Source organism: Dioscorea cayenensis, unplaced genomic scaffold (genome assembly GCF_009730915.1).
Source record: "Dioscorea cayenensis subsp. rotundata cultivar TDr96_F1 unplaced genomic scaffold, TDr96_F1_v2_PseudoChromosome.rev07_lg8_w22 25.fasta BLBR01000563.1, whole genome shotgun sequence".
NCBI classification, from domain to species: domain Eukaryota; kingdom Viridiplantae; phylum Streptophyta; class Magnoliopsida; order Dioscoreales; family Dioscoreaceae; genus Dioscorea; species Dioscorea cayenensis.
The window spans coordinates 1-13278 of record NW_024086954.1 but is presented as its reverse complement, the minus strand read 5'-3'; the positions used below and the strand labels follow the sequence as shown (position 1 = coordinate 13278).

The 13278-nt window shown below is 33.7% G+C and overlaps 1 protein-coding gene across 1 annotated transcript; it reads left to right on the top strand.

The window, feature by feature from the left end:
* Nucleotides 1-4909: 4909 nt before the first annotated feature.
* Nucleotides 4910-9054, top strand: LOC120254648 (calmodulin-interacting protein 111-like). Its single transcript, XM_039262713.1, has 4 exons — nucleotides 4910-4980; nucleotides 7177-7531; nucleotides 7959-8117; nucleotides 8380-9054. The coding sequence occupies exons 1-4, from the start codon at nucleotides 4910-4912 to the stop codon at nucleotides 9052-9054; spliced, it is 1260 nt and encodes a 419-aa protein (XP_039118647.1).
* The last annotated feature ends 4224 nt before the right edge of the window (nucleotides 9055-13278 follow it).

The following is a 13278-nucleotide window of genomic DNA, read 5'->3' as shown; positions in this document are numbered from 1 at the left end:
TGCATAACATATTTTTTTATTTTATGGGATTTTTATTGTAGATATAATGGTGAAAACCTTTTTCTTATGTTCATAAATTCCATATTTTTGCCAATTTTTGTTAACTTGGTAAAAATTTATGTAAATGAAAAAAAGGATGCCTTTTTGATATTTACAAAGTTGATGAAATTCAATGTAATTCATCAACATTTTTAGGGTTTTTGCTTGCAATTTCATACATTCTTTTGAAAAATTGGTTTATTGAACTTCATATATCTTCTTTTTCCCTTTTAAGATTTATGTTGTTGTAATAGAAAATCTTGAGTAATAGATATGATGTAGATAATAAAACTACTTTGAAAAAAAAATAATGTGAATTAGTGTAGATAATCAAATGGTTCTACTTAAATAAATATTAAGTAGAACCATTTGATTTCTAATTTATGAAGAATAGGTTAATTATTATTTGGACTAAGTTAATAATATTATTAGAGTTGAATAAAAACCCAAATTTAGTAACTATAACAACTAAGGGCAAAAAAATGAGAATAAACCTAATTTTTACATTGAAAAACAAGTTCATACCAAACGTGGGAATTAAGTTTGCATGCAAAGTAATTACAATTTTGATTGGGATAACCAAACGTTGTAATGTTATTTTGCATGTAAAGTAATTGCATGCAAAGTCTTTCCCTGCAAAGACTTTACATGCAATTACTTTCCCTGCAAAATGCCAAACGGGCCATGAAGAAAAAATTTACTGCTATTCGGATTCAAGGCCGAGACTTGGATAGGGCCGAGGCAGGGGTATATACTCTAATATACTCTGTGAATCCTCACACCTTGACATCTCTATAATTTCCATGATTCATGCTATAATTAATCCAAAATCCTTATTAAGTGTGCATTTTTGCACAAGTGTAATTTTTCATGCCTATTAGTCAAGCGCTTGCTGTTAGGAAAATAGTTAGGTAAAATAGAGGATCCGCAGGTGAAATCAAGAGAGCAATGAGACAATAAAAGCACACAAGATTTACGAGGTTCGGCAATGTGCCTACGTCCTCGGGAGTGGAGCAGCCGTAATCCTCTTATTCACTTGTCTCTCCTCACGGTTGAGACAAAAGACTAGGGTTACAAATATTTATAGGTAAAAACCTAAATTTATCCAAATACAAACCTATATGGATTCTAAACATATCCATATTTTAAACCTATCCGGATACAAATCCTATCCGGATACAAATTATAAGATTATCAAATCATAATCCTAACAAAATACAAATTACCCTTGTATCCTACCGCGGGGCGTTTCCCCCGCACTCAACCTATCAAACTGATGCTCCCACAATATGACAGATGTTGTCACGCCACTCCACTCCGTTCCTACATCTGCTAGTTTACTTGTGTATATGAGCCATACACAACAATCTCCACCTTGGCGAATATACCCCATGAAGATATAAACCAGGGAGCTTCTTATCTTCCAAATAGATTGAGTGGCATGTCTCTTTAGCATTAGAGACATTGATCAAGTCCAAGCAATGCTTGAACTTCCCACGTAGTGATTGCCTTTGATCCGATTTTTGTAATCGCAACAACAACTCCACCTACAATCTGTATTTCCCATCGATGTAGATATTCCTAGCACTCCTTTTCTCCTTTCATCACTATCAAACCATTTTTTTACTCACCATAATGCAATTCTTTTTCGGTTTTATAGCCAAAAACCATTTCTATGCAAAGTACCCAAAGAAATCAGATTTTTCTTTAATTCTGGAACATGTCGAACATCACACAAAGTCCGAACAACACCATTATGCATCCGAATCTTGATTTGCCCTTTTCCAGTAATAGCACAAGCTTTATCATTGCCCATGTAGACAAAACCAAAATCCCCTGATTTGTATGAATCAAACAAATCCTTGTGTGAAACGAACATCCTGTATCCAAAATCCATGAATCTGAGGTTTTACATGATGAAACTGAAAACAGATCCCCATCACTACAATCTGAATCACCGCGCTGGATCACATTAGCAAACTGTAATGAATTACTGTTCCTTTCATCAATCTGTTGCTTCCTGTTTGGACAGTCTTTCCTAATATGCCCCATCTGTTGGCACTTATAACATTGAACAGATCTTCTGACTCTGGAATTCCTTTTGCTGAAACCATCTTTCCCCTGCCTTTTTCCCGGTTTCCGGTTGCCTTTCACATACAACACTTCCGTTTGAGAACCTTCAAAGATTATTTTTACTTCCACGATTGTGGGCTAACAACGCCAGTAGTGATCTCATCTACTTTGAGCGTATCTTTCCCCCATGTGAGTGTAGTCACTAGATGCTCATATGAAGGCGGTAAAAAGCACAGCAAAATCATAGCTTTGTCTTCATCTTCAATCACGACCTCAATTCTCTGCAAATCACGGATCGTGTGATTGAAGAAATTGATATGTTGTACCAGATCTGCACCTTCCTGCATCTTCAGGCCGTACAGTTTCTGCTTCAGATACAACTTATTTGTCAGAGATTTTGACATATATCGACCCTCCAATTTCTTCCAGACCTCCACCGGAGACGAGAGATCTATGACGTGATACATAACATCATCCGCCAAACACAACCTAATAAGTGCCGCCCGCTTTTTGTTTGTAAATCCAACCAAACTTGGTCTTCCAAACCTTGAGGCTTTGTCTCTTCTAATGCTTTCAACATCCCTTCGCTGCACTAGCAAATCCTTTACCCTCACTGCCATAATCCGAAATTCCCGGTTCCATTGAACCTTTCCACATCGAATTTTTGTAATAGAGTTCATCCTTCCAAAGAAAAAAGCTGGCTCGATACCACTTGTTAGGGAAAAATAGTTAGGGTAAAATAGAGGATCCGTAGGGGAAATCAAGAGAGCAATGAGACAATAAAAAGCACACAAGATTTACGAGGTTCGGCAATGTGCCTACGTCCTCGGGAGTGGAGCAGCCGTAATCTTCTTATTCACTTGTCTCTCCTCACGGTTGAGACAAAAGACTAGGGTTACAAATATTTATAGGTAAAAACCTAAATTTATCCAAATACAAACCTATTTGGATCCTAACCCTATATGGATTCTAAACATATCCATATTTTAAACTTATCCGGATACAAATCCTATCCGGATACAAATTACAAGATTATCAAATCATAATCCTAACAAAATACAAATTACCCTTGTATCATACCGCGGGGCGTTTCCCCCGCACTCAACCTATCAAACTGATGCTCCCACAATATGACAGATGTTGTCACGCCACTCCACTCCGTTCCCACATCTGCTAGTTTACTTGTGTATATGAGCCATACACAACACTTGCATCAAATTGTCACAATGTATTAATGCCTCTAAATAAAGCATGTGCGTGTGCTCTAATAACCTGAAGGGTTAAAAAAATAAAAATAAAATATAAAACACTTTAAAAAAGAAGAAAACAATTAACCAAACACTAGTATTGTATATATTACATAGTACATCTTAAAAATACAATAAAAATGTATACTGCTATATATATATATATATCATGTCACTTAAAAATATTTAAAAAAGCAAATAAATAAATAAATAAATAAATCTAAACACCAATTGTACATGAGTAATGATATTTTTACGAATAGGTTTAATGAAAACATGGATATCAAGTTTTGCACCTTATCAGCATTCACATCATTCTTTCACTCTCTCTTTTTTTTTTTAAATTTATTTTTTTTACATCTAAATCTTAAATTTAAAATTTTAATCTATTTAAATCCTTAATTTAAACGGTAAATAAAAAATTCTCTCGTACGGGGTTTGTGGTTTATAATTTAGGGTTTAGGATTATAGGGTTTAGTGTTTAGTATTTAGGGTTTAAGTTTTTAGAATTTTGGATATATGATTTTATATTTTTTGGGTTTAAAATATTACGATTTTAGAATGCTTTTGTAATTTTTTTTTTATAATTTTAAGAATTTAGGGATTTTTAATGTTTGAATTTGAAGTTTATTATAAAATAAAATGACACTGATGACGTGGATGCAAAGTTAGCATCCATATAATTCTGAAAACCAATTCGGTAAGTCTAGTTTGTAAATACAACATCGCTCATTGCATATGCATTATTATATACAAACAAACACTCTAATATAGTTATATATATAATTTTTAAAAATCCAAACAACCTTACAATCAAAAAATAAAAACCAATACCCATAGATGTCTTGAGATTGAGAGAATGAGTGTGTGTGCATGCTCCAATAAATTTACTCCCTTTGGTTTTGTCTCATTTTAGAGATTTTTTTTTTTACTTGTCCTTTTAAAAATTTATAAAGCATTAAATATTTTTTTCCCAAATTTATCCTTCATGTTTAATATACTTCTACCATTCCAATAAATTATATTCAACTACACATTTTTAAGTAAATTTTAAATAACTTTTTTTAAAACTTAATATAATTTTTATAAATTTTAGATTAAAAACTAATTTTAACCAATTTTCTTAATCTGATTTAGTTAAAATGGACATATAAAAAGGATTAGAGGGAGTATCATTTAAGACATGCTAAAAAAACTTAAAATAAAAATACAAAAATTTAATACTAATATATACTCTCCGGATTAAAAAAATTGGTTAAAAATTAGCTGGTTTTTTAAAATTTATAAAAATTATATTAACTTTTCAAAATTACTCTTATTTAAAATATGGTTAAAAAAATGTGTAGTTCAAAATAATTTAACGGAAGTTATAGAAATACATAAAATATAAAAAATAATTTTAAAAAATAATATTTATTATTTTAAAAATTTTAAATGAATAAATAAAAAGGTTAATTTTTTTAAATGGGACAAATAAAAAAAATTGGGAAAAAATATATACAATACTATATAAGTATCCACCCTCACCACCCTAAGAGCTAGGGATGCAAATGGGGCAGGGAACGGGGATTCCAAGAGGATTCCCCGAACTAATCCCCCCATGGGGCGGGGAACAAGGAGTGTACTACCCGCTCCCCGCGGTGCTCCCTGTGGAGAATCCTCGCGAGGGTGCAAGGATTCTCCGGCTTGTAAATTATATATATATATATAATATTTATTAAAAATAACTCATATGATTAATTTATTGGGATTTATTAATAATGTTTTAGATTTTAGTAAAATAGTGTTGCTCTCATGAAATGCTAGATTAAGATCGATAAAATAAAATAAGATAAGATATTTATCAAGTTTACCTAAGTTTTGTAAAAGTAGAACATCTTCTTCTCAAATCTGAACTTCCCCACTCTCCAATTAGCAGTTCCCTTCTTCAGTTCTTCATACTATCCATTACTTCATTAGTCTCTTTCTTCACTTCTTCATACTATCCATTACTTAATTATTCTCATTTTTCAGTTCTTCATACCATAGATTACTTATTAATATATTTCATTTTTTTAATCCAAAAGTTTTTTCAATTTTAAATTAAAGATTTTTAAACTGCTTATAAGATTTTTAAATTTTAAATTAAAGATTTTTAAAACATCTATAATATTTTAAAACTATCTATAAGATTTTTAAATTTTAAATTAAAGATTTTTAAACTGCTCATAATATTTCTAAATTTTAGATTAAAGATTTTTAAACTATCTATAACATTGGTAATATTTTTAGTAGATTTTGTTAGTACATTTCATATTTATTTATGTATATAAAATAATAATAAATATTGTTAGAAGGAATGTGATAAAGCATGAATACTAAATATAAAATAAAAATAAAAAATAGTATAAAAAATTAAGTATAAAATAATAAAGAGCCTAGAGTTAATAGAAACTGAGAAGATTGACCGGGGACCAAATTTTGTTGAGAGCTTCGTTGCAGAATTCAGACCTATATAATACGAGATTGTATGAGAATAAATTCTTTATTTTATAGTTATAGGAAAAAACAACTATTTTTTATTTATCTTTTCGATGATAAAATTTGTACATGACATTATTGACATGAGAGAAACCATTATTTTCTTCTATTTATAATGGAGAAAAAGATTGTATCAATATATAGTGATATTCCGGATTCACCAAAGGAGAATCATTTCTTTCGATACTCACTCGGTCTCTTATATATTCCAAAAATAATAGTTTTTATAGATTAATACAGATAGTTTAAAAAAAATAATGTTTGGATTCAAAGCAAAAATTTATTATTTTGATATTTTACTAATCTATTTATATAGTATAAAAAATTTTTTTTTTTCAAAAATTTATTGTTTGACTTTTCTATTTATTAGGGCATCTTTAACCGTTAGACTATCCTAGAGTTTGATGCACATGTCACCTCATCAACACATTTTTTTTTGAGGTAGGATGACAAGCGCCAACCCTCAGGGGTGTACACGGGCGGGAGAATTGCCACAACGTCCTCACCCATGCATCTCTCCTAACAAGGGGACCCGGGATACCGCTAGACTACAAACTTGTTGGTTCATCAACACATTAAACTCTTACGTATTAAATTATCTTCCATAATAATTATACTATAAAATGAGACCTATAATTAACCCATTAAACTATTTTTCATAATAATTTTAAAATATGACTCGTAATTATTTTATTAATTTTTTCACTATTTATATGATATATTTCATTAAAACATATTTATTTAATAAAATGTTAAATATAATTATTAAAAATAATTAAAAGTACATAATTAAATAATATATTTTTTAAATTATACTTCAAAATAAATATTTATAAAAAAATAATAATATATGAATAATAATAAATTATTATATTAAAATTAATAAAATAATTAAATAATATGGTATGGGAGATAGTAACCCCGGCATCGGGGTTACTGACCCCGATACAGTAACCCCTATGCGGAGTTATTAACTCCTTTAACGAGAGATAGTAACCCCAACATCGGGGTTGGTAACCCCGATGCTTTTAATGGAGATGATAACCCCGGTATCGGGGTTACTAACCTCGATACCGGGGTTATCAACCCTCCCACCATGCTTTTAATGGAGATGATAACCCCGGTATCAGGGTTACTAACTTCGATACCGGGGTTATCAACCCTCCCACTGTATCTCTTTAGTCTCATAAGTAATATTGTAATAGTCAATTGGGAAAAATGGGAAACACTCTGAAAATACAGAAAATTTCAGGGAGGGATTTGCATAAAATCCAACAAATAGACCAAAAACCCGCAGCGAACAAAAGAAGCAGCGGAAACACGGCGACGGCGGCGAAGATGCCGCCATCGAAGGGGAAGAAGCCTCGAGGTCTCTTCCCCTCAGAGCGCTCCTCCCCCATCGGCCTCTCGCACTCCCCTCAACTCCAGCTCGAGATCCAAAGACCGAGGTTGCCGGCGACGACGAGCAGCTTCTCCCTTGCATCCTCTCCTGCGCTGCCGCCAAGTTCCCAAACCTCATCTCAGACTCCGCATTTTGTGCCAGAGTCTCGGAGACCGAGACCTGTCTCTCCAAGGGTGGTAATTATGCTAGGATTTGGCTCTCGGAGGCCACCATGGTCTCGTCCTCACTCTCCCCTGGTTCCTTCGTCTCTGTAAGTACTCCTATCCTTTTTTGATTGATTGACAGGAAGAGTAGACACTTAAGTGTTTGATTTGGAAATAAAAGAAATTTTGTGTGAATACATTGCTAGAATTTCAGTAAAAAGATCATTTTTGGCGTTTCTTTCATTCACTTTGATTTTTACTTGCCTTGCGGCTATGATTGCATAGAGTTCTTTTCTTTTCTCTACTAATGAATTGTAGAAATTTCCCATTCTACATCTTGTAATTTAGAATGAGCGGATCATTCATTGATGCAAGACTGCTTACTTATCATAATAGCTCATATTCAGTGTTCCTTTTATTTAGAATTTGTTTTGCTATTTCTCTTTTGTTGAGTGTAATGATACTATGAAGTTGTGTTTTGATGTCAAGGTTGTTGTGGGTTCAACTATGTTCTTAAGAGGATTCTGTTTATAGGTTTCACTTGCTACTTCAGACAAGACGTCCTTGGAAGATGCCCCACTTGAGACATTAGCTGAGGAGTGTGCTAGACATTTTGGAGTTGAAACTGGGGATAAGGCATCTGATGGAACAGGAAATTTCTTTGCAATTGCAACCGTATTTCCTTCTCGCAAGGTATGATATGGGAAAAGTTGATTTTTGGTTTCTGAATTAGCAAAATTGCAGCCAAACTGCCATTCTGATTTTTTAATGTTAATTTGTAATAAATTCCTTTTGGCCTGTAGTTCAGTACATACTTTCTCAGCTTTGCATTCCTAATTATATGCTGATAATCAGCAAAATCTGTTTTCAATGTAGTGATTTATAAATTGATTTTATAGCTAGTGATTTGTAATTTGGTTCAGCAATTTCTCATGTCTGCATTGCGCTTTTGTAGGTTCTGAAAAATGGAGCAAAATTGTCATGGGGTCTGTCATGCACCATGGGCTTCCCTTCCGTTGGCAGGGCGATATTTGTTTTCCCTGTCAGTGGGTTTTCTACATCGCACAATCAAAATATGAATAATTCTATTTCTCAATTTTCTATATGCAAATGCAACGACCTTTACCTAAATTTGGTCTTGCCAAAGAGTGTTGTGATAAATTGTGGATACGATAAATCTCCCTTAGGCACTTCAACAGACAAGCTAACATCACCAAAGACTCCAGCCTCTAGACCAAAGCTTTCTTCTCCTGGTGCTACTCCAGTCCAATCAAAGAAATCCTCAGACTATGTATCAAATATTGATGTTTCCACATGTCAGGACATCTCTGGTATTAGATTGGCATTGGCAGATGAAAAAGTTAATGAACTGCTACAGATATATGCTGGAAGGTGGCTTCATGGTCGTAGTCTTTTAAATGGGAACCTTGTGACTGTACCGATATGCGGGCATCTCTGTTTATTTCTGGTGGAAGGTGTGAGTGGGTCACGGACAGACTGTTCTAATCCAGATCATATGTCTGAAAGGAAATGCAATTTACCACCTGTTGAGATTGACAATGGGAATTGTATAAATTATGCTGACACTATATTCCTGGTAGATGCTAAAACAAAGGTCCACCTCCTCTGATCCTGTCGCTTCTGTGAGAAATAATCCAACTACAACAGGTCCATCAGCAGTTGAAATTTCTTGTAGATCCATTGGTGAGAGGCAAGCTGGTGATATTCCTAGGCTGGGTGGCTTATCTAAGGAAATTACAGCTTTGAATGAGATCATCATGTTCTCATTGGGAAACAATTATTCTTTTGCCAAGGTTGATTTTTTTATTGCATTTACATTGACATTACTGCCTAAACCCTGTTATTTCTTACTGTTTGGGGATGTGTGCACGCTCAGTAGTGCATTAAGTGGGTTGTTGTGGTTGTTTTGAATGCTGACATATCAAAAAGGAAAACACATCCTCATAAATATTTGTCCGATTATACAGTTATGATACATGTGTTACTCTACAGTATTTAGGAGTTGGATTCAGCAATTGTTTCTATTTACTTCAGTTAACTCTCAATCTATTACCTAGTGACTAATTGTAGACCCTTTCGGGAGCTATTTCTTTGTTTTTTTGGGCTCCACGCTCATTTTTAAATTTAGTGAATAATGCACTATTTATAGATTGTCATAGTCATGATTTTTTATTCACGTCCCCTACACACCTCCCTTGGTAGATTTGCAAATGTGGTAATATTTGGTTTCTATTTTCTCTTTCATCTGTTTTTAGTTAATACATGGTGATGCATTTGTTTTTCTTAATCTTCGAATTATGTGAATCTGCCTTACAGAAATGCAATGTCTATTTCTTAATCGAAAGTAATTAACATTTATGCAGAAAAATGTGGTATCCAAAAATTATTCTAGCAAGTTATATTTATGCTGTTTATATGTTAGTTATAATTATTTTCCTTGCAGGTATAAAGGTGCTACTTTATGGTCCGCCTGGTACAGGGAAAACATCTTTGGCCACTTATTGTGCTCATGGTGTTGGTGAGTAGTCTTTTTCTATTAATGGACCTGAGATTATCAGTCAGTACTACGGAGAAAGTGAGCAAGCTCTACATGATGTTTTTGAATCAGCTAGACGAGCTGCTCCTTCCGTGGTTAGATTCTTTGCTTCACCATATTGTCTTCTCATCTTAAAAACGACTTTCATAATTCACATTAAAAAGGAAGTTGAACTGCATGATTTTCATACCTTTGCTGTTAATTTGTTTTCCTTAAGTGATGACTTGCAATTTTCAGCTCACATAACTTATTATAACTGTTAAAATGGGACTGCCTGACATTAAAGGAAGTGCTGTGAATAGTTTATGTAAACATGTGCTAGTCCCTTTTGAGCATCTTTGAGCCCATGCTGAGGAAATTTATGGATATATATATTTATGGATCTGCAAATTGTGTTTGGTTCTTCTGAAGGAAATTTATGGATATAAAAAATTATTTTCCTTGGGTTCAAAGACAATTAAAAAAAAAAGTAGTTCACTTTTCCTGGTCTACCCTCGTTAGTGAGCAACATGATTATATTTCTTAGCCAATGTTTGCTCACAGAGATAGTCATATTTTCTGTGAATCTGCTGAAATGATTATATAGTGCTGCCATGGAGTTCCTTCTCTTGATGTTTGTAGTCAGTGTAGCTTGCACCATTCTTGTCACTGTGCCATGGAGCTGCCTCTCTTTTTATGTTTGTAGTCAGTATAGCTTGCACCATTCTTGTTGCTGTGGGACATTTAGTTTGTCCTTTAATGAAATTGATTTTTATAATTATTTGCTGTACTGTAGCTTATTGTCAACTTGGGGAAAAGAACTTGCAGTTAATTGGAAAACATAGAAATTTTCTTGTGTTTTGCATTTAAATTAATAATATTGTTGTTCTCAAGGTATTTATTGATGAGTTGGATGCTATTGCTCCAGTCACGAAAAAGATGGAGGTGAAGGATTATCAGTTAGAATGGTTGCAACATTATTAAAAATTGCTGGATGAGATAGATAATGGTGAAAGGATACTTCTAATTGCTGCCACTGAATCGCCCCTGATAGTATTGATCCCATGCGTAAGAAGACCTGGAAGATTTGATCGAGAAATTGAAATAGGTAATTACTCTCATTGCCACCTTCTGTTTCTGACTTTAGCAAGCTAAATCTATCCATCAACCCAAGGTAATCTGACAATCTTCAGCATGTCATAGCTAAGGAAAGTATGCAGGTGCTCACAAAAATAGATGGGTGGCCATAACCATAAGAGCGGTTAAGTGGTAGATATTTTGGAAGGATGTTAAGCTTTTGTTTTTTTAAATCCTTTCTCCTAAGAAAATTGTGCAGTGGATGACATTTGCGAATGAGAAGGTAAGGAGTGGTGTATTTTATATTTGTAAGAACTATGATTTACATTATTTTGTCTAGTTGGTGGTAGTTGAGGGGTTAGATCTTTGAGTTCAATTAGTAGGTGTGGGTTTTCTGACACATGATTGAAAAGAAGATAAAAATGAAATGTGAAGTTCAGTTGTGCACATGTCATTTGGTAGTTATTGGTGCTAATGACATTGCAGTTTTAAAGTATATAGTTGATGGTGAGGTGCTGATTCTAGCATAGCTGGGCATATAGCAACCTCTCAATTTTCACAAATTAAATTTTGAGGTGAGAAGGAACAGAAGATAGCCTCTAAGTTTGGATTAGGTATATATCTGCGTTGGGTAAATTATGCAGACATTGATTCGAGAAAAATTGAAAGACTGTATAACACTATTTGGTTTTGAAAAGGAGTTTGGTTGCTTGGTGAAATTAATATCGACTTCAAGAGATCTGTTTGGAAAGAACTGCCTTATTTTAATAGTTGAGAAAAAAAAAATTGTGCTTGTTGTGCTTATAACTTTTGACTACATCATTGAAGAACTTTTTGAAGAAAAAGTTGTTAGAGAATCTAACTGAAAGTGAAATTTTTGTTGCTATGGACCCTTTGTAAGATGATTGTTCATTTCTTGCCACCGAGATGGTAACTCAATGAAGCTAAGGAGAGTGTAATGCTTAATTGGTTACTAGCCCCAATCTCTTATGTAAATCCGCATTGCTATCTTGTTCTTTTATCTATCCTCTCATGAGGTAATTTTCTTTCGCTGAGAATTTCAAGGAAGTGCCGCTATTTTAAAAGTTTTTGGGGAATTTGCATTGATTGAGTCATCCAAGAAGAATTTATGAACAATAATAGATTAGGAAAAATAATTATGGTTTCACAATTTCGATATGGCAAACATTTTGGGATATCTTTCAACAAAGTGTTCATGCCTCAAATACATCATTTATGATAAACCTCATTAAATGAGGTTGAGAACTTTTGCATATAAAGTTTCATCTCATTTATATAATAGCTCTTTTGTTGCACCTGGAATTTTCTTTGTTAAGATTTTAAACTAATTATCCAGAATCATCTCTAATATGTTATGCACGCTTTTCCTTTAAAAATTACACTTCCAGAGCCTTCAGATTAAGGTTTAAATTGTAGAATTTATTTTTGCTATGAATGACAATCTTAAATTTAGTCTTCATGATTTTTCAGGAGTGCCATCTCCAGACCAGCGACTAGACATACTCAGACTCTTTCTCAGTGACATAGACCACCCCTTTAGCAGCAAAGAAATTCAAACACTTCATATGGTACGCATGGGTTTGTGGCTGCTGATCTTGCTGTCCCTTTGCAATGAAGCTGCAATGACGGCCTTCGTCGCTATATCAAGTTTGGAAGTTCAGACAAGCATGCTGGTGCATTGTCATCATTGCTTGCAGAATTGTCTGTTTCGGTGAAGCCTGTTTCTTGCCTTGAGTTCTGAAAAGGTTTCCTCAAAATTCATGACACATGTCCCAAAACAGCATTAGAAGAACCTGATCAGCTGGTAGAAATGATGCTTAAAGTGTCAATTGATGATTTTGAGAAAGCCAAAATGAAAGTGAGGCCTAGTGCGATGCGTGAGGTACTTCTTTGTGCTTGTTAATTTTCACTTGCAGTTGAGGTACAGCTCCTCTGAGGACCTTTTTAATCTCATCTATAAAAATATAGGTATAGTAATGCGCCATTGGTTGAAGAAATCATCAGTTGTCACCTGCTATGTCTCATCCATGGCTTGGCTCAATGTATAAAAATCTAAAGTTCTTAGTCTTTGAAGCCAATAATTTATTATAGTGGTGTATACTCACATAACGCTCATGTAAATCAATATCAGTGTATTGGTAAGGTTGTTAGTTGGTGTTTTGAGAATCACTAGCTTAGGCCAGGCAAGAGCCTCCTGAATATTTCAGGCTCAGCATGCAC

Bases quoted from the DNA above. Each gene is read 5' to 3' on its own strand.
- LOC120254648 (XM_039262713.1), top strand. From the start codon at position 4,910: ATGGGGCAGGGAACGGGGATTCCAAGAGGATTCCCCGAACTAATCCCC. The intron at 4,981-7,176 runs GTACTACCCGCT...AAAAACCCGCAG, and splicing joins TGGGGCGGGGAACAAGGAGT to CGAACAAAAGAAGCAGCGGA. The intron at 7,532-7,958 runs GTAAGTACTCCT...TTCTGTTTATAG, and splicing joins CCCCTGGTTCCTTCGTCTCT to GTTTCACTTGCTACTTCAGA.